The sequence below is a fragment of the Canis aureus genome, chromosome 7 (genome assembly GCF_053574225.1).
Source record: "Canis aureus isolate CA01 chromosome 7, VMU_Caureus_v.1.0, whole genome shotgun sequence".
In the NCBI taxonomy this organism is placed as follows: Eukaryota; Metazoa; Chordata; class Mammalia; order Carnivora; family Canidae; genus Canis; species Canis aureus.
Genome location: NC_135617.1, coordinates 64,929,413 through 64,951,838, shown reverse-complemented (window position 1 = coordinate 64,951,838; position 22,426 = coordinate 64,929,413). Strand labels below are relative to the sequence as shown.

General features: G+C 36.4%; 1 protein-coding gene across 3 annotated transcripts in view; it reads left to right on the top strand.

Annotated features, from left to right (window-relative positions):
• The window catches only part of DNAH8 (dynein axonemal heavy chain 8), a 363,336-nt gene that overhangs the window by 63,648 nt on the left and 277,262 nt on the right, over window positions 1–22,426 (top strand). For all 3 annotated transcript variants that reach the window (XM_077904163.1, XM_077904162.1, XM_077904164.1), the window contains exons 13-21: window positions 2,604–2,801; window positions 8,322–8,398; window positions 10,032–10,131; window positions 10,736–10,855; window positions 12,105–12,240; window positions 15,171–15,358; window positions 18,184–18,264; window positions 18,691–18,807; window positions 19,695–19,814. In XM_077904163.1, the coding sequence (XP_077760289.1) occupies window positions 2,604–2,801; window positions 8,322–8,398; window positions 10,032–10,131; window positions 10,736–10,855; window positions 12,105–12,240; window positions 15,171–15,358; window positions 18,184–18,264; window positions 18,691–18,807; window positions 19,695–19,814 (1,137 nt within the window). The remainder of the gene's footprint in view (window positions 1–2,603; window positions 2,802–8,321; window positions 8,399–10,031; window positions 10,132–10,735; window positions 10,856–12,104; window positions 12,241–15,170; window positions 15,359–18,183; window positions 18,265–18,690; window positions 18,808–19,694; window positions 19,815–22,426) is intronic.

The following is a 22,426-nucleotide window of genomic DNA, read 5'->3' as shown; positions in this document are numbered from 1 at the left end:
AGGTAATCCCAATTCCCCTGTACTAAGAATCCCTTAGTTGATGGGCATTACTCCCATATGTAACTGGTGAATATTGGTATCCAGGTTTGCAAAGATGAGGCTATAAAATGTACCCTCAAGTGTGTCCAGGCTTTTATATAATCTCCCAGAGGTGGTTACTGAGCTGCCTGGATGAAATTCTCGTGATGAGTGGGCCACAGTTGGGACCACTGTTGGGCTACCTCTGTAAACTCTGAAATCGTAGATGAGGAGACTCAGGAGGACAGGCTATGTCAGAGCCCATTGGGGAAAGCAGAGTCAGATGTCAGGATGAATAAGTGGCAAAGTCATAGGACAGACAGCACTGAAGTTGGGGTTGGAGAGCTCGCAAACCTCAGAGTTCGACAGAAATATTTAAGGAACAAGTGAGGAAGGTTCCAGTGTGTCACTAGGTTGCCTGAAGTGCACCTTCTGTTGGTAGGTGGAGACTTGATGGTGCATTAAGTGTTAGTCTGTCCCAAAATGCCAGAATTAAGGAGGTACAGTATCTTTTGCTGTGTCTTTCTCTTGCTGTCATATAAATTTTGGTGAATATTGGTGTTTCCCAGAGCCCTGTCTTTAGTTTTGTTTTCGTCTCACCCTGACTGTATATGGGAGAGATTAGAAAGGATGGGAAGCTGGTATTGCTTGGGGGAGATTTAAAGGGATTGGAGTCTAGTAGGTGGAGTAGGGCAACACTGAGATGAGACAAACATAGCAAGTTGAGAACTGGAAATGCTGCCAAGGCTGGTGAGCAAAGAAGGGATTGCAAGTTGGTTGTCAATCTGAGGAGTCAAAAGCTGATAAAGAAAGCTGGTGAAAAAGCCAAGATGGGGACAAACAAGCAGGCGTGTGGTCCCAGTTGATCACCATGACTGGCTTTCACGTTGTTGCTCTGTGGTGTTGGGAGTGTGGGAGACACACTGGTGAAGTTCGAAAGGCCAAGCACTGACTGCTGTCTGTGCCTCTTGATGACTCTTCATCCATCATGGACAAAATGGAGGATGGCTTAGTGACAGGAATTCCATCCCAGTGTTTGGCCCTTGGGGTGGCAGACTAAGGGATAACGGGCAGAGTCTTGGCAGGTTAGAAGAGCAGAGCATGTAGGAGTTTGAGTTCTTTGGTTTGTTTTTGCTTTTTAAGGTGAGTGGCTTTTTTGTGTAGGCGGGAGATCCAGTTACTTCTCGTCTTTACATACAATATATACAGCATGCTGCATTGCAGGGGATCATATTTCTTCCAGATTTGGGCTGGCTTCTAGGATGACAGCAGTGTTTGGAAGTGTATAGAAATAGTGGTGTGAGAGTGAAAGTTGCTCTGAAAATGGTGGTCTGGGTTGACATGTGCAGGGAGTTTATGTGAATTCCGCTGGCTTGGTAGATGGACCGGTAGTGTTGTCTTCATGGTGCATAGTATTCAGAAAAATCCCTTGAAAATAGGTTTATTTTCTGTTTGGCCCTTGGACTCATGGGCCTGCCCTGGAGAGCTTTGAGCATTGTTCTCCAGAGCAGGAATCACAGTGGGGAATCATTGAGGAAGATCAAGAAATAAGTAACCTGTAGATATGAAGGAGTGTGTGTGTGTGTGTGTGTGTGTGTGCATGTGTGTGTGTGTGTGTGTGTGTATAAAGTAGGTGGTGTTGGCACATCAAGGTAGAGACCACCATTTGTGCAGTAAAGTTCATTTTGAGGGTTTCCCAAGGCTCTTTAAGGGTCACAAGTGACTGTATTTCAAGCTTCTTGGGCCTTCAGCTGCCTGAATGCAGGCAAAAGGGAAAACAGATGTGGATTTATTTAGTTTTACATATCAGAACTGTGGCAAGGGCCAAGAAGAACACTAAAGCTTTTGAATTTATTGATTCAGTGACATAGTTTTCAGAAAATTCTCAAGAGCGAAAGGATGAAACTATTCAGACATCTGTAAGAGCTTTTACTCAAAGTCTTTTCTTTCCCCTCTTGAGAGAGAAAATGATCAAAATCAGAGAAATGTAGTCAACTCTCTCTGGATATGATAGAAATAGTCTAAGAGTAGAAATGATTGGTGACAGATATTTGTCTTCTATTTTATCTCCTCTGACTGGTTTTAGCTAAATGATTCTAGAGGCTGTTTATTGTTTTTTTTTTCTTTCTTTTTATTTATTTATTTTAAAGATTTTTTTTAAAAAATATTTATTTTGAGAGAGGGGGAATGTGTGTGTGTGTGTGTGTGTGTGTGTGCGCACGCGTGCATGCCTAGAGGAGAGTGGCAGAAAGAGAGGGAGAGAGAGAAACCCAAGTAGACTCTGCACTGAGTGTGGAGCTGTGCTCCCATCTCACCATCCTGAGATCACTAACTGAGCGAAAACCAAGAATCAGACGCTCAACTGATGGCACCACCCAGGTGCCCCTATAGATTTTATTTTTAAGTAATCTCTATACCCAGCATGAGGCTAGAACTCACAACCCTAAGATCGAGAGTCACACACTCCACTGACTGAAACAGCAAGGTGCCCCTTGGTTTGTTTTTTCAATCAATGATTCATTAAGAGTTTATTCTAGGGAAGGGTGCTAATATCCCATTTCTGAAATAACATTCCTCTTTTTAAGATTACAGAAATGATAACTATTGTGCAAACATATTCAGCCTTGAGTAATTCCACGATAGAAGGAATAGATATTATGTCAATAAAATTCAAAAACATATATCAAGGGGTTAAGAAAAAACAATATGACATTCTTGATCCAAGAAGGACAGAGTTTGATACAGATTTCTTAGAGTTCATGACAAAAATCAATGGTTTAGAGGTAAGTAATTATACATACTTTTACTTTAGTAATTATGCATACTTTCACTTCAATAAAGCTGAAAAGTAACCAATAGTACTAGAATTTATATATTTCCTATTAGAAGTTACGCTTGTGTAATTGATCAAACCTATTTGCTGCATGAAAAATTTCTTAACTAATCCACAAAATATTTTCCATCTTTTTAAATGAAAAATGAACATACTCAGTAAAAGATATCAATAAATAACCAGAAGCCCAAAGGGCTGTTATAGCTGGGGTTCATTTTTAGTTTTCATTAGATTTTGTATTTGATTTTTGTTGTGCCGAGGGGCCAATGTCATTTTTCCGGACTAAGAGAAAATATGTCATCCTTACTCTTTAAGTGTGAAAAGATTTCCCTTGGCCTTGTACTTTATGGCCATATTCTCTGTACAGCTTAGAGGACAGCTCTAAAGGAGACTTCATCCTGTTTGTCATAGCTTAAGGGGCACCAGAAGGATGAAGGGTACTTAAAAAGTATGTCTGGTGAGACTGCAACATATTTCTCTCCCACCTTTTGGGCTTACATGACCTTCGTTACTCTCTTACTATAAAATACTGTTAACCCAAGCTTAGCCCCAGAGAATGGGCTCCTCTTTGCTGTAGAATGTCCTGGAGATACAGAGAGGGACAGGATCTATACTCTATCCACTTCCTGAATATGAAATTTTTGCCATGAAATTGAGGAAAATTATATATAAATATATTTTTCATTTAAGATTCTTTAAAAATTACATTAAGGTAATCTGGGCAATATGAATAAGAATGATCCTAAAATCCTAACAATGCCTTTTCTTTCTGGCATAGATTTCCTTTCAGTTTTTGAAAATTAGACTGTTTGATATATTAAGATATGTTTTATTTTTTTTTAATTTTATTTATTTATGATAGTCATCACACACAGAGAGAGAGAGAGAGAGAGAGAGAGAGAGGGAGGGAGAGAGGCAGAGACACAGGCAGAGGGAGAAGCAGGCTCCATGCACCGGGAGCCCGACGTGGGATTCGATCCCGAGTCTCCAGGATCGCGCCCTGGGCCAAAGGCAGGCGCCAAACCGCTGCGCCACCCAGGGATCCCTAAGATATGTTTTAGTTATAGTGTTTGGCTAGTTGGGCAGGGTGGAATTTGCTTCCAAAATGTTTTAGCAATTATATCTTTACAGCAGTGGGAATTTGTTTGTTTTTAAAACTATTGCTTAAATTATTTTTTAAAGATTTTATTTATTTGAGAGAGTGCGATAAGAGTGTGCGGATCCGTGCATGCATGAGCAGGGGGATGGGCAGAAGGAGAAGGAGAAGTAGATCCCTTGCTGAGCAGGGAGCCCAACGTGAGGCTTAGTCTCAGGACCTTGAGATCATGAGCTGAGCCAGTCAGAAGTTTAACAGACTGAGTCACCCAGGCGCCCCTGCTTAAATTATTTTTATGATTTTTTTTATCATTTTATTTTTTTTTCATCATGATAAGTGTATTCTTTGTTCCTCACTCCCTATTTCCTCCATCCCCCCACCTACGTCTCTCTGGTAACCATCAGTTTGTTCTCCATAGTTAAAAGTCTGTTTCTTGGTTTATCTGTCTTTTTCTCCTTATTTGTTTTGTTTCTTAAATTCCACATGAGTGAAATTATATGGTATTTGTCTTTCTCTGACTACTTGTTTCACTTAGCATTGTACTCTAGCTCTATCCATGTTGTTGCAAATGGCAAGATTTCATTTTTTTTTTATAGCTGGATAATACTCCATTGTGCATATATACCACATCTTCTTCATCTATTCATCTATCGATGGACACTTGGGCTGCTTCCATAGTTTGGATATTGTAAATAATGCTGCAATAAGTTAGAGGTGCTTGTAAATTTTTGAATTAGTGTTTTTGTAATTTTTGTGTAAATACCCAGTAGGGTGATTCCTGGATTATAGAGTAGTTCTATTTTTAATTTTTTAAGGACCCTCCATACAGCTTTCCACAGTGGCTGCACCAATTTTTATTCCTACCAATAGTGCAAGAGGGTTTCTTTTTCTCCACATCTCGCCAACACCTGTTGTTTCTTGTGTTGTTGATTTTAGCCATTTTGACAGGTGTGAAATGATCTTAATGTAGTTTTGATTTACATTTCCTTGATGATAAGTGATGTTGAGCATCCTTTCATGTGTTTGTTGGCCATCTGTATATCTTCTTTGGAGAAATGTCTGTTCATGTCCCATTTAAAAAACATTTTATTTTATTTTATTTTATTTTATTTTATTTTATTTTATTTTATTTTATTTTATTTTATTTTATTTTATTTTAATTTTTTTATTTTCTAGAGGGAGAGCGAGCAAGGGGAGGGGCAGAGGGAAACGAAGAGTGAAAACCCCAAGCAGACTCTGGGCTTAGCATGGAGCCTGATGTGGGACTTGATCTGATTCCTGAGCCGGAATCAAGAGTCAGACACTTAATCGCCTAAGCACCCTGGTGCTCCCTGCCCATTTTTAACTGGATTATTTGTTTTTGGGTATCGAGTTCTATCAGTTCTTCATCTAGTTTGGACACTAACCATTTATTGGATGTATCATTTTTGAATATCTTCTCCCATTTAGCAGGTTGCCTTTTAGTTTTGTTGATTGTTTTCCTTTGCTGTGCAGCTTTTTTTTTTTTTTAATGTAGTCCCAATCATTTGTTTTTGCTTTTATTTCCCTTGCCTGAGGAGATATATCTAGAAGATGTTACTAGGGCCAAAGTCAGATTACTGCCTGTGCTCTCTTCAAGGACTGTTATGGTTTCAGGTCTCACATTTAGATCTTTAATCCATTTTGAGTTTATATTTGTGTGTGGTGAAAGAAAGTGGTCTGGTTTCATCCTTTTGCATGTGGCTGTCCAGTTTCCCCAACACCATTTGTTGAAAAGACTGTCATTTTCCATCATATATTCATTCTTCCTTTGTCGAAGATTAATTGCCCATATAATTTTGGGCTCATTTCTGGATTTTCTGTTCTATTCCATTGATCTATGTGTCTATTTTTATTCCAGTACCATACCATTTTAATTACTAGCACTATAATATAACTTGAAATCTGGAATTGTGATTCATCCAGTTTTTTCTTTTACAAGATTACTTTGCCTATTCAGGGTTTTTTGTGGTTCCATACAAACTTTAGGATTGTTTGTTCTAGCTCTGTGAAAAATGCTGTTGGTCTTTTGATAGGGATTACATTAAATCTGAAGATTGCTTTGGGTAGTATAGATGTTTTAACAATATTTGTTCTTCCAACTCATGAACATGGAATGTCTTTCCATATCTTTGTGCAGGTCTTTCACCTCTTTGGTTAAGTTTATTCCTAGATATTTTATTGGTTTTTGATATCATTATAAATGGGATTTTTTCTCTTAATTTCACTGCTGCTTCATTATTGATGTATAGGAATGCAACACATTTCTGTATATTTTTATATTCTGAACTTTATTGAATTTATTTATCAATTCTAGTAGATTTTGGTGGAATCTTTAGGGTTTTTTATAGTGTCATGTTATCTGCAAATAGTGAGTTTTATTTCTTCCTTACTAATTTGAATGCGTTTTATTTCTTTATGTTGTCTGATTGCTGTGGCTAGGACTTTCAGTGCTAGGTTGAATAGAAGTGGTGAGAGTAGACTTGTTCCTGACCTTAGAGGAAAGGCTTTCAGTTTGGGTTCTTTTGCTGTGGGTTTTTTGTATAAGGCCTTTATTATGTTGAGATATGTTCCCTCTAGGCCTACTTTGCAGAGGGTATTTATCATGAATCGATGTTATAACTTGACAGGTGCTTTTCTTGCATCTATTGAATTGTCATATGGTTTTTATTCTTTTCTCTAACTAATATTATGTATCACACCAATTGTTTTACGAATATTAAAACACCCCTGCATTCATGAAACAAATCCCACTTGATTGTGGTATATGATTTTTTAAATATTTTGTTGATTTGGTTTGCTAATATTTCATTGGGGATTTTTGCACTGATATTCATGAGATAAAGGCCCGTAGTTCTCTTTTTTTGTGATGTCTTTATCTAGTTTTGGTATCAGGGTGATATTGGCCTCATGGAATGAATTTGTAAGTTTTCCTTCCTCTTGTATTTTTTGGAATAGTTTGAGAAGAATGGATATTGACTCTTCATTAAATGTTTGGTAGAATTTGCTGTGAAGCTATCTGGTCCTAGACTTTTGTTTGTTGGGAGTCTTTCAATTAGTGATTAAATTTCATTGCTGGTAATTGGTCTGTTCAAATTTTCTATTCCTACTTTAGTTTTGGGAAGTTATATGTTTTTAGGAATTTATCTATTTCTTTTAAGTTGTCCAAAGTTGTCCAACTTCTGTTAGTATATAGGTTTTCATAAATTTCATATATAGACTTATAATTGTTTGTACTTCTATAGTGTTGGTTGTTGTTTCTCCTCTTTCATTAGTGATTTTGTTTATTTGAGTCCTCTCTATCTCTCTTTTTCTTTCATGAGTCTGGCTAGAGGTTTATCAATTTTGTTGATTTTTTCAAAGAATGAGCTCCTGACTTCATTGATCTGTTCTATTGTTTTTTGTTGTTGTTGTTGTTTTTAGCTTTTATGTCACTTATTTCTGCTATAATATTTATTAATTCCTTCCTTCTGCTGTCTTGGGTTTTATTTGTTCTTCTTTTCTAGCTCCTTTATGTATAAGGTTAGGTTGTGTTTTTGAGATTTTTCTTGCTTCTTGTGGCAGGCCTGTGTTGCTATAAACTTCTCTCTTAGAACTCTTTTTGCTGCATCCCATATTTTTATGATTTATTAATAAAGATTATATGTTATAACAGCTTTTCTATGGTCTTAGATATAAATTTTAGCTTTCAGTGTATTTAGAGGCCCTTCTTAAATTTTTAATATTTCAAAGAGGTGTCAATGTTTAAATTTTCCTTCTTTTCTCAAAATTTTGATTAATAAACATGGCCTATATAAGTAGACCATATCCATTTATAAGTGAAAATAATTTACAAAAGTGCATTGGTTCCATTGGTTGGGTACTAGGAGAATCGAGTTCATTGCTAAGGATGGTAGGAGTGTTGGAAAATATTTTCTTCTTGTTTTTCCTTAATGTTGCAAAGGGGTTTCTGAGAGCAGCAGTGTTGGAAATCGACCCCTGGTGACCCTGGATGTCTACTATGTCATCTCAATATGCTTAGAAATTCTAAATGTTCCAAGAAATATGCTTGGTAAGGGACATACACTCCTTTTGTAAATCTCTAAGTCAGTCATAGCCAATAAATAATAAACAGCAAATGCAAACCACATATGTTATTTTAATTTTTCTAGTAGCCACATGAATAGTAGTTAAAAGAAGCAGGTGAAGTTACATGTGGCCAGTGAAGTTCTACTGGACAGTGCAATTCTAGATGCATGGATGGTAGGTGTGTTTCAGGCTACTTTAATTCTGTAGGAAAGTCATTAATTGTTGTTAAACAAAATCAGTCTCTTCCTTAATGCCCCAAATCAATTGAATATTAATATTTTATTTTAGGTACAAATACAAGCATTTATGAACAGTACTTTTGGAAAAATCTTATCTTCTCAGCAGGCCCTTCAGCTGCTTCAAAGGTATTTTTAATGCATTAAGGGGTATAGTTTCTAGGTGCGATCACTTTATATCTGAAAATGCAATTTCAAATAAGATATTTTTGGAAATCTCTCCTCTGTAAACTTTGAGACTTATATACATTAATCTTTCAATGATCATTAAATAGACTGGTAAAAATGTGAAATATAGCATGATATTTTTCATTGCATTTTTTAAAAAAAGATTTATTTATTTATTTATTCAGAGAGAGAGAGAGAGAGAGAGAGAGAGAGGCAGAGATACAGGCAGAGGGAGAAGCAGGGTCCATGTAAGGAGCCGGATGTGCGACTCCATCCCGGGCCTCCAGGATCACACCCTGGGCTGCAGACAGCGCTAAACCGCTGTACCACCGGGGCTGCCCTCGTTGCATTTTTTGAAGCAGAAAGTCTTTCAATAAGAAAATGAAATTATTTCACATGATTTTTTTCCTCTAGCTATGTAATATATCTGAGGTTAATTCCATAAACATTATTGGAGAGGGAGCAAATAATATTTGATTCTGCACACTGCAAGAATTTCCAAGAGTGAAATTATCTAAGGGTAGTAGATCCTCAGACTTCACATTTTTCCTCCAGAGTGCTCCTGCTGCTTCCTTTCCCTCTATCTTGGCAACAGTGATCCCTGGAAGGGCAGACTGGTCAGACTAGGAGCCATTTCCTTCAAGCTCAGCGAGGGCTCATGGCCCGTATTAGGGACCCTTTGGGAACTCTTTCCTGAGAGTCAGTGCATCTGGGTTTGGGCCCAGTTTTGCTATAGTTCCACATCTCTCAAAGGATGGGTCATACCTGTGAGACCTCATGACATTGAAAGAGTCCATCCAGACTTATGAAATGATTTTGACAACTGAAAGAACTGCACATATATATGGCAGTACTGCTTTCTTGGCCATTTCCCTCTTGGTCTCAATCTATCTTTTTGTCCGTCCATCTCTCTTTTTTACCTCTAATACTCTGGTGTAAATTCACTGTATTATCAGGACGTTATCATCCTAGCACTTCCTATGCATCACTCTGTTTGAAAGGGGAAGTGATCTTTGGCTGACAGATCACTGTTAGGATATGGCTACTTGGAATTATGTGAGCATCAATATTGGCAGAGGGATGCTCAGTGTGCTGCCTCCATCTTGGCTAAGCCAGCCTTCCCCACTCATTTTTTCAATTTTGGTTTAAATGTCTCCTTCGAAAGGGGAGTCTTTCTCCACTCCCCAGACTTGGCTGAGTTCCCCTGATATATGCCTTTCTGGTACTCTTGTCATTTAAATAATTATGATGTAACTTGACTAAAACTACATTTTTCCAAAGCATAATTGGAGGCTCCAAGAGGCCTGGCACTATACCTGTCTTGTTCTTCTCTTTGTCTTGGGACAATGCATGAAGCCTGGTATGAATATTTGTCAAATGAGTGAATAAATGGATTTTTAGGATGGCAGCAACTCTTTTTTTTTTCAGATTTTATTTACTTATTTGAGAAAGAGAAAGAGAGATCGAGCACAGAAGCTGGCAGAGGGGCAGAGGGAGAGGGAGAAACAAACTCCCCACTGAGCAGGGAGATAGCAGCAATTCTTAAGTATGATTCCTGTTTACTTTTTAATTATTCACCTTCGATTACTTTTAGATTCCAGAAGCTGAAAATCCCCTGTCTTCAGTCAGAAATAAACCACACAATTGAGCGTATTCTTCAGTATTATGTGGCTGAACTTGAAGCTACTAAGAAGGCAAGGTTCATGTTTGTAAATAGAATAAGTACTTTAGTACAAAAAGAAAAGTATTATGAAAAGTGTTTACCATTATAATCTTGTCCCAAACTTTTCAGAATGACCCCTCATTGCTAAGTATCTCTGATATACCCCTCTATACGTTGGAAGGTGTTGACAGCATACTGGACAGCCAGAGTTACATTCCTATGCTCTTAACAACTGTTGTTGGTTTTTTTCTTTTTTTTTCTTTTTGCAACAGGATTTGTGTGTGTATAGGAAAGCCCATCTAAGTTAATACTGCTGTGTATAGAAATATGGACTCTGAAGAATATTATAACAGATATGATGTAGTTTATGTGCTCCCTCATTTGAAGATCTCCTTAAAATTTGGGATAAACTATAGAAAAAATATACATGCAATGGAAAATAAGGGTTAAGAGAGAATTAAATGTCATGCATTGTAGACATCATAGTTTCTGAGCCACAGATTATCTCTGAAGTGCATTTGCATATTTATTGACTACCTCCTGTGTATAAGACAAGTGAATACAAATGTGTTGAATATTTTTGCCTCTTCCATTGTGTTGAATTTTGAACATTAATACCAGATCTTTAATTGCAGCTTTATTACTCTCAAAAAGATGACCCCCCTCTTGCTCGAAACATGCCCCCCATAGCAGGAAAAATACTCTGGGTGAGGCAGCTGTATCGCCGGATAAGTGAACCCATCAACTATTTCTTTGTAAGCCAATAGTTACATTTGCACTATGAGGATTATGGCAGTTTTAACACAAGACATATATTTTACCTGTAATGTCTGTGCCCAATAAGTAGTTAGAACTAATGCTTTCATGAGGCAAAGAAAATTTAGTTTAAATGTGCTTGAGGGAGACTAAGCCAGTTCTCTCATGTTTGGTAAGTAAGCTCACTTAACTATAGCTAATCTTTAAGGGGGAGAATCTTGTAACCTTGTGACTTTGAGTAACACGGGACACATGATCAAGGTGTTTAAAGAGTCATTGCTTTGAAAACAATAAAGTATAGGTGTAGTCCTGAGGATTACTTCTATGTGTGGACAGATAGGTCACTGACATATGTTAGCAAACGTGAAGACATTCTTAGTGTATTCCCGAATAAAGAACTGAAATCTAGAGCAAAGTATAATAGAGTATATGCATTCTCTGTGTCCTTAAGATTATTAAATTTCTGGAAAACCCAGTATACTCTTAGGCCCTGCTGGCATTCTGAAATTGTCAGTTTGCCTTCTCTTTGTTTTTTATTTGATTTGGTTTTGTAAAGAGAACCGCAAAGCAGAGTTGGTTTGTGTAGGGTGGTATCTTAAACCTACATACAGAACAAAATAACTACCAAAATAGTCTTGCAAATAATTTTAGTATTTAAGCATTATTGGATATTAAGTCTTTGTTGTTTCAGGTTCACTGCTATCAATAATTTTACTGTTCTTACTATTTGTAAAATAAAATTCAAACCCTGGCCTTAAAAAAGTAGCCAGGATGAGGAGTCCATTGTTGATGGACTCTGTAATGACAGAGCCGAGATTGCCCTGTTTTTGACATCTGTGAATCAAAACATAAAACATTCAATTTTTACATAAAGAAATTTGGCTTTTGTTCTTTGATACACAGTTACTTTTTTTTAAGTGTTGGAATTGGGGGATTTTCTCTGATATTCACAGTTGAAGGAAAATCAATCCATTGTGTCTTATCCAGAATTGTGGGGAGGGAATAGAGAATTGAAAGTGGAGGCTCTCAGCCTAGCTGGGTATAAGGCTAGAGACCTTTCTGTCTGTAATGGTTCCCTACTTCCATCTCTAGTTTGTATGGCTTTCCTCATCTGTTTTACTCTGAGGCAAAATCTAAGGCATAATTATTTGATGACATTTTAAATACTAATAGCTTTATGGTTAGAATACAAAAGCAACCAGCAGTCTTTTAATTATAAATCTTTTTTTCCCCTTAAAAAAAAAACAGAAAAACTCAGAAATTTTGTCAAGTATGGAAGGTAAAGCTGTCATTCGTCAGTATAACAAAATTTCCTATGTTCTGGTGGAATTCGAAGTGGTCTATCACACAGCCTGGGTCAGAGAGCTCTCACAGTTACAGTATGGTGTGTATAAAACTCCACAGTGATGCTATGGAGTGGGTATAAGGTGATTTTGAATGAATTCATGGTTCTGGAGAATTTTCATATCCCTTTTATACAACATTACAATGATTATATTTATATTTGGGGATGATGCAATTATTTTTTATAGTTGTTAATAATATTCTGATTTTATAAACAAAAGTTGCCATCACCTTAAAGTTGATATACTTTGTGACTTCCCATGAAAAGGCAGTATTTAAAAGTAAATATTGAGACTCTTCATGGATAATTTCTCCATAGATTTAGGGGAAGTTTTTCATATTCAATTTGATCATATTATAGATTCAGATCTCAGTCCTAATCAGGGAAGAAAGAATGGCACTTTTCTTGTTTTCCTCCCTCCCTTCCGTTCTTCCTTTTTCTATAACTGAATTTAAATTCACTTTTGAGCTCCAGTAAATTCATAGTATTAGGGCTGTGTCTGAGTACCTCTGCAGAGTGCCAGAGCATAGGGCAGAGTCCACTGTGAGGCAAGGGATGGATGGCTTTAAGCATCATGTGTCCATGCTGGTATCCCCTAGGATGTTTGTTACTGTGTGGACTCCATTGGTGGTCAGTTCAGATTCCTGCTTTGTCCCATTGTAACCTTAAGCTCTTATCTGTAATCTTGGTGGAACCTTGATGTGTCCCTTGATGGGAAGATTTCTCCCTCCCATACCAGGATCCCCATTCCAACAAAATTGCAGACACAGGAAGCACAGATTCTGTGGCTGAGTCACTGGCAGTGACGATAAGGGAGGCCACTCTTTTTCATCCTCTTGGTTCCAGGCCCATATATTTCAGCTGTATGAGGACATATGCTGTTTTCCACATCATTAATTCACCCTGCCTTTGTCCCTGAGGTCAGGGTCCCAACCCTTGCAGGTTGTCCTCCCCAACTGGCACCTTGGTTTAGCTTTTATTAAGCCAGTCATACCGGGCCAGCTGTTTGCAGGGAATGAGTGTGGGAGGACCCTATGGAGCCAATTGAAAACCAGCTAAGGAGCAATACTCTCAAAGGAGCATCAGGAGAAACTTAAAATTCACATTATGGGAAAGGAGAAGACGGAATTGTTCACTGACGTGTGGAACAGGTATTATTCTGTTTCTGCATTATCCTACACCTTCCTACTTTTCTTTGGTCCTGGTGATTTTTCCTCTTATCAGCATGTGTTCAAAAAACAAGTTCACCAATCACCTGTTCCATGTAGCTGCTCCTTATTCTTCTACAGCAGAAACTAATGTCTTCCTCCTCCAGAGTCCTCTACACAATTTATCTGCTGCTCTTTCTCATGACACTTACTGCTTTATGGATCTGTCTCATCTGCCCACACAGTCCAAGGGTACTCTCTATGTCTGTTCATCTTTGTATCCTTTAAAGAACAGTGATAACAGACACTTACGTAGCCCTTACTGTGTACTAGGCGTTGTCAAAGCACTTTACATGTGCAGCTTCCTTTAATCCTCACGGATTAAAGGAGGGGAAGCTGTGCTTATCCTCATTTTATAGATGAGGAAACTGAGGTACTACGAGATTAAGTCACCTGCACAAGATCATCGCACATCTAGGAAGTAGCAAAGCTGGGACTTAAACGTGCCTTTCTTATGAACACAGATCAGTGGAAATGAATTGCTCCGCAGTCTTCTTGTTATATTGACGTGGCTATATTTAACCATATAGGAACTCGGAATAATAATTGGGGACCTTGTATTGGCCTCTTTTAGGTGGTTGCTCTATAAGGTTTAATGGAATGTCACTCAGTTCTGGAACTGACTTCCTGGCTGCAATTATTCTTAGTGGTCTCAATGACCATTTTGTCCTTTCAAGAAAGCTCATTACAGCCTTAAGGAAGATAGATTTCATTAAATGAATGTTTCAAGGTTATTTTGGAATTTACTTGAGAGGATAAATGATTTCTAGCTCAATTTTAAAAAGATTTCAAATGAATTAGGTAAAATTTTCAGTTGAAATCCTCATTCAAGCAGCATCATTAAGAACCATTTCAAGACTGATTTTTATCTGATGAGTAAAAGTCAACTAACTTCAAAGGGATATGTAGACCATTTCATTTTATGAGAAATTCAATGCAGCTGCACTCTATGAAGTAATGTGAGGCTTGGGAGATACATAAGAAATTCTCATGTTAGTAGTGTTTGTTAATATAAGATATAATTTAAGCTAGCACATACTCATCGAGAAGTGTGTTATTATTATGCTTCTAGAAGTAATTCATGTTAGGATAACAAAGAAGCTAAGGCTACTTGCCACTAACTGGGATTATATATTTCAATTCATAATGAAAAGCATGCCTGCAAATACCTATTTATGTGAATGATGTTCAGAAAGTAGTTTAGGTGTAGCATAAAAAAAAAAAATTTCTTCTGTATCCTAGAAGCTCACAATGCCATGGTGTTTAATAAATATTTCTTACTGATACTGAGCTTAGTTACCAGAAATTCAAATAGAGGCTTAATTCTTTCTTTAAAGAAACAGTTTGGGGTTAGTTGTGGGAAAGGGTTTATCATATGAGGTATGTCATATTTTGTAGTTGTGCACACCTTCCAGTTCTCCCAGGGGTTAAATCACAATCCATTAAAAGAAACCACATTGTATTATAGTTCTATCACACCCACTCAGAAAAGTGTTGCAGTTCATAGCATGAAGGCTATCTCCTTTTCATTTATTTTTATCTCTCTGGATCTGATTTTATGGGTTTGCAGAGATTCTGCATTCATTTATTTAAGTTTTGAGCACTGACCACATGTCAGATGCTATGCCTCATCACCTGGGATATCCAACACTATTATTCTATAAAGAAGTCAGTACCCAGTAGGGAAGGCAAGCATGTAAACACAGCTGGGAGCAGAAAAGAAATCCAGAAAAACTAATGTCAATAATTGTTTATTTGTAGCTTTACAAGCCACGCTTTTTGTGCGACACCCAGAAACAGGGAAGTTGCTGGTTAATTTTGATCCCAAAATTCTGGAAATTGTTCGGGAAACTAAGTGCATGATAAAAATGAAGCTGGATGTACCAGAACAGGCAAAGAAATTGCTAAAATTGGAAAGTAAATTGAAAGCAGACAAACTGTATTTGCAGGTAAGATAGATTATATATGTATATGTATATGTGTATATATGTATATGTGTATACATATATATATTTAAAATTTTTATTTATTAGAGACAGTGTGCAAGCAGGGGAGGGGCAAAGGAAGAGGGACTCTGAAGCCAACTCCATGCAGAGCCTGACTTGGATCTTGACCCTTCGAATTTGACATCACGACCTGAGCAACACCAAGAGTCTGATGCTTAACTGACTGAGCCACCCAGGCATCCCAAGATAGATTATATTTTAAATTATTAAATATTTTAAAATTATTTTTGAAGGAGTTTTTTTTTTTGTAAAGGAAAAATATATCACTGCAGTTGTGCTGATGTGGTATTGTGGTATTGGTATTTGTTACTATGTAGATTATTTTCATTTTTCTTCAGTATTATTGAGGTACAGTTGACAAAATTATAAGACACTTAAAGTGTACACCATGATGAATTGATATACATATACATTGTGAAAGGATGCCTCTTATCTAGTTCATTCATCACTATATATATATGTGTGTGTATATTAAAACAAAAAGAAACAATGTATATTTGTTTATATATACACATATATGTTTGTTTCTTTTTGGTGAGAATGTTCTACTCTCTTAGCAAAATTCAATTATATGATGTAGTGTTATCAGTTACAGCCACTATGTTATTATACATTGGCTTTTCAGTCTTCAATCATCTTATAGCTGAAAGATTGTACCCTTTTACCAACCTCTTCCTATTTATTCTCTTCCCACCTCTAGCCCCTGGTAAGCACTTTTCTTGTTTTTACAAGTTCAGCTTTTTTAGATTCCACATACAAGTGATAGGGTATTTATCTTTGTCTGCCTTATTTCACTTAGCATAAGGCCTCCAAAGTCCATCCATGTTGTTGCAAATGGCAATGTCTTTTTTTGTCATGGCTGAATAATATTCCATTGCATATTATACCATATTTTCTTTATCCATTCATTTATTGATGGATGTTTCCATATCTTGGCTATTGTAAATAATGCGGCAGTGAACATGGGAGTGCAGATAGCTCTTCAAGATCCTGACTTCATTTCCTATTGATCTACATCCAGAAGTGGGATTGCTCTGTCATATGGTATTTTTTTTTCATTTTTTGAGGAACCTCCATACTGTTTTCCACAGTAGCTACACCAATTTACATCCACACCAATAGCACACAAAGGTTCCCTTTTCTCCATATCTTGGCCAATACTTTTTATCTGTCTTTTTGAGAATAACCATTCTAACAGGAGTGAGGTACCATCTCATTGTGATTTTGATTTGCATTTTCCAGATGGTTAGTGATATTGATTACCATTTTTCATATACCTATTGGCCTTTTGTATGACTTTTTTGGAAAAATGTCTATTCAGCTCCTTTACACATGTTTTAACTGGATTTCTGGGGTTTTTGCTATTGAGTTGTATGAGCTCCTTACATATTTTGGATATTAACTCTTTATCAGATATATGATTTGTAATATTGTCTCCCATTCCATCGGCTACCTTTTCATTTTGTTGATAGTTTCCTTTGCTGTGCAGTAATTTTTAGTTTGCCACAGTCCACTTGTTTATTTTTTGCTTTTATTGTGTGTGCTTTTGGTGTTAAATCCAAAAATCACTGCCAAGACTGATGTCAAGGAGCTTACCCCCATGTTTTCTTTTTGGAGCTTTACAGTTTCAGGTCTTAAATTTAAGTCTTGGATCCATTTTGGGTTGATTAGTGTGTGTGTGTTATGACTTTCTAGTTTTCTTTTTTTTTTTTTTTCCAGTTTTCCTAACACTATTTATTAAAAAGACTGCCCTTGTACTTTTTATATTTTTATCTCCTTTGTATATTTTGCTTCTTTGTACATTAATTGACCATATACACATAGATTTATTTCTGGTCTTTCTATTCTGTTCCCTTGTTTATTCTTTATTTCATTTTAAATTCCAGTATAGTTAACATATAGTGTTATATTCCCTTGTTTCTTCTTTTTTTTTAAGATTTTATTTATTTATTCATGAGAGGCACACACACACACACAGAGGCAGAGACACAGGCAGAGGGAGAAGCAGGCTCCATGCAGGGAGCCTGAGGTGGGACTAGATCCCGGGTCTCCAGGATCACACCCTGGGCTGAAGGTGGCGTTAAACCGCTGAGCCACTGAGGCTGCCCCTTTGTTTCTTCTTTATAGCATTAAAATTCTGATGTGCAAATAGAAGATTGGGAAGAGAAAAGGACTTAATAACTTTGAAACCACTAAGTAAACATTTAAACAGCTTCATATTATTTATTTGAGGAAGAATTAACTCGAAGCCACATTTCCTATCACACCATGCAATAAATCAAGAAATAGTAAAAAATTGATCATTATGTTCATCTCTAAAAAATATCTAAAAGAAAATAGATAAGCCTATTAACTCTGATTGTGCATACATTTATTTTGATTCAAGAAAAGAAATGTGGCATCAGTAACAAATATGCTTTCATATGTCAGAAGACAAGGAACAGAAAGGGGAAAAAGGTATAATGACAGATATCGTGAAAAGATAATTATCCAAGCTATTTAAAATACGTAAATATAGAAAGATAATTAAATAATAAATATGGACAATGCAACTCTAGAAAGCTCCACTGACTTACTGTTTAAGGAGATGCTAAGATAATTTACAGGTGAAGAAAAACTATGATAAATTAATATAAATTTATGTAAGCAGCCTTAATCTTGGCAGAGCTATGAGGAAACAGGTATAATGAAACCTTCCTGGTATGAATCAAAATATGACTTCTTTAAAATAAATTAAAAGTCACACATACCATTTTGACTTTCAACAGGGTCTTCTGCAGTATTATGATGACTTATGTCAGGAAGTGCCTTCGGTATTTGTCAATCTGATGGCCCCTAAAATGAAAAAGGTTGGTAATGCAGAAGGTTTATATTGTTTAAAACTAGATTCCCGTTCTACAGATTATGAATTTGAGAACATCTATTCTTGCCTAGATCCTCTGTCTTTTCTAGTTCAGCATATAATAGCTTTATTTTTTCTATAGAATGATTTCTTGTCAACAAGTTTTGTTGCCTTTGAAAAACAACTAAATCTAAATAATGAGCATCATTCTAAGAATCCATGATTCTTCATGGACAGCCAAATATGATTAAAAAACAAAGTCACAAAAAAAAAAGTCACCTTTACCAGGTATAATGGAGGGAAATATAATTAGTAAATATAAACTAATATTTTCAGGTAATAAAAGAAAGCTTTAAAAAATATATATATATAAACACAGATGTTCCTGTTAGTCATGGAAGCTGCTACTTTTCTTTTCTTTTTCTTTTTCTAGGTGGAATCTGTATTGAGACAAGGGCTCACAATATTAACATGGTCATCTTTAACCCTGGAAAGCTTCTTTCAAGAAGTTGACTCAGTTTTGGATATGTTTAATCAACTTCTAAAGAAGGTGTGGTAGATACATTTTTTTTTTAACCTACAGACATTAATACTCAGGCTGTAAGTAATACTTTGCTTATCTATGCAAGTTATTTATTTATTTATTTATTTATTTATTTATTTATTTATTATGCAAGCTATTTAAAGGGAGTGACTTTTAACTAAAAGGACTTTATTAAGTTAAAAAAAATAATGCTTTATGTTTCTCTGGCTGTTTTGGGACCTTTTCATTTAGGGTTGCCTTGTTTTTTGTCTCTGAATTACTTGCCTTCAATATGTAAAAATGGTAGTTGAACTCCCCCTCTCTGCAGCTTAGAAACCATTGGGATATTGGTAGACCGTGGAAGATGGCTGAATGAGGTGGCTCAATATTAATATGAATACATCTAATATTAGTTAGATGAGACATTCATCTAATTGAAGACTGTCTTTTGATTTCTGAGATCTTTGCTACATAGAACATGCATGCCTTTTTAGATGTGCCAGGCTGTGATGGCAGCATGGTACAACAGACAAAACTTGAAGGTTTGGGAGTCAGATAAACCTAGCTACAATGATCTGTCTTTTGCTAACCATATGTTCCTTCCTAGGTTACTTTACTTATCTGAGCCTTTGTTTCTTTCACTGTATAACTTGGATAGCAATGAGTCATAGTCTAGAGTAAGGATTGCCACAGATAGCACACAGGAGATTATGGCACATGTTGCTGCTCTATAGAAGTTTAGTTCCACATCAAGGTTTCTTTGTTGATGTACTCCTAAAATCTCCACCAAATTGTGCTAGGCTCAGGAGCCAAGTTTCTAAATACAGCCCTCTAAATTATTTTAGGATTCAAGTACATTTGTATGAAAGATGAGTTTTCCTCTACACTTTACACTTTTTTTTTCTTGTTGATAGATCAATGACTTGTGTGAAATGCATATTGATACAGTTCTAAAGGAGATAACCAAAACTGTGTTAATTTCCCTGCCTGAAGGTGGTGCTACCAAAGTAGAAGATATGTTAGCGCTCAATGAGGTATGCATTTTTGTATTATGTCTGAATCATAGAAATCCTTGCTCATAAACCTAAAATGTGAATTCATAATCTAACAATGGAAATCTCTGTCAGTAGCATAGCATCTTGTCTTTTTTTGGGGAGCTTCAGATCCAAAGACTTACAAGGCTTTAACAGCTCAAGCCCATGGCTACACCCTAGATGTGGTCTTACTAATACCCCCAACTTCAGGCTGGAGTTTCCTGGGCTTCCGGCAGTGACTCACTGCTCTTCCTTTGCTGTGTTTGTTCCAGGGTGATATCGACTGACTGCCTCTTGGTTTTATCCACCACATACCTTCCCTTAAGCCACTCCCAGAAATCGGAGAGTCTCTGGAATCCTTTCCTCATTCCCATTTCCTAAATACAATCAGGCTTAAGGCAAGCAAGTTTTTGCCTTTTATTCAAAGGTTGCTTGAATTGCCACTTTTTGGTACTTCCTACCCCCCTTCCCTATGTCAGGCCTTTAAGGCTCATTTGGAGTTTAGCAACTGACGTTCTGATCTAACTTGACTGCCTCCATGTTTGGCCTAATCATATCCATTTTTCACATTGCCACTCATGATCTTAAATCCTTTCAACAGCAGAGGTGATTAGTTTCTACAGGACAAAACCTACCTAACCTCCTTAGCATCAGTATACTGAAATTCTTTGAGTACCTATTTGTCTTCCATTGGCTCAAAATCACAAGGATAGGAACCCTGTCTAATCATTTTTTGAGGCCTGGCACATAGCAGTCTCTCTCAGAAGCATTCACTTTATGTCTTGAATTAGATTTTTTCTTTCTTGCTGACCATGTGCTTCAACTGCACTCATCCTGCTGGTTAGGGTCACCTTGCTTGTGTCCTATTCAAGACAATCAAGGGTGGTTCTATCTCAAAGGGTCCAATCCAGCCAATGGGATACAGGTGACTTTGCTCATTTTTTTATGCAAATGCAGCCTTTTCTTGTTTTTAGGGGTTTGGGAAACCAGCCAGCCTCTTGCCTCAGGACAATTTAGGCATGGGTCAACCCTTCCATACCTAAATTCTAGAAAACATGGGACAAGGTCTTTCAATTGTTCTTTTGAAGTACCCTACACTTATTTCTACTTGATCTCTATCAACGATCAATCTTCCTTTCTATAATCTCAAGATCGGCACCATTTAAGAACTGCCTTCTTCATAATGTATAGGATCTTAAAGTCATTTGTTCTCAGCAATGGGGCCTTGGCTATAACAGAGACAACATGAAATGACCCATGTTTTACATCTCCATTTTATAGCTACATGTTCTCGGAGCATGCAAGTTGAAAATAATTGTGTCTTCCTAGCCATTTGTTCCTTCTGTCATTGTTAAGCTTTTAATCTTTGAAGTCTATTTTGTTTGACATTAATATGGCTACACCAGACTTTCTTGGTTATTATGTTCCAGATATATCTTTTTCTGTTCTGTTTTTTTTCAACCTTTCTGGATTCTATTTTAGGTTTTCTCTTCTAAAGAACACTTAGCTGGATTTTGTTTTAACCTACTGTGAAAAATCTATCATTTTTGCAAACCACTGTATAAATTTAATGCACTCCCAATTAAAATGCCTATATATTTCTTTTCATAAATTGGATCAAATTGTATTATTTTAAAATGATGAATAATAAGAATAGGTAATAACAAATGAAAATACTTAAAGCCATTGTAACCAAATCAATATGAAATTAACAGAAAAAAACATAGTTGAGAGGAACTAAATAAAGAATCTAGGAGAAAAAGATCATAGTAAAGAAATGGATACATGTCAAAGGTATTATTTTAGTTCAGTGGGGAAAATGATGGGTTATTTAAGTGGTGCTGGCACAACACACTGTTTCTCAGGAAGAAAATATGATTAGGTGCCTATCTCTTTTAATTATTGAGGTATTCTTGACATACAATGTTAAATTAGTTTCAGGTGTATAACACAGTGATCTGACAATTCTATACATTACTCAGTGCAATACACAATAAGCATAGTCACCATCTGTCACCATACATTATTATAATATTATTGACTAGATTCCCTATGCTGTACTTTACATCTGTGTGACAGATTATAACTGGAAGTTTGTACTCCATTTGTACTCTTAATTCTCATCTCCTATTCTGTCCATCTCTCCACCCCCCACCCCCTCTGACAACCACCAATTTGTTTTTCTATACTTATCAGGCTTTTTCTATTTTTTTGTTTTGTTTTGTTTGTTCATTTGTTTCTATCCATGTTGTTGTAAATGACAAGATCTCATCCATCTTTATGGTGGGGTAATATTCTATTGTTTATATATATCACATCTTTTTTTATCCATTCATCTATTGATGGACACTTGGTCTACTTCCATAATTTGGCTATTATAAATAATGCTGCAATAAACATGGGGGTGGATGTATCCCTTTGCACTAGAGGTTTTTAATTTATTTTTTGTTTAAATACCTAGAAGTGTGATTACTGGATCATAGAGTAGTTCTGTTTTTAACTTTTTGAGGAAACTCCATACTGTTTTCCACAGTGGCCATGCCAGTTTGCATTCCCACCCAGAGTACAAAAGGATTCCTTTTTCTCCATATCCTTGCCAACACTTGTTTCCT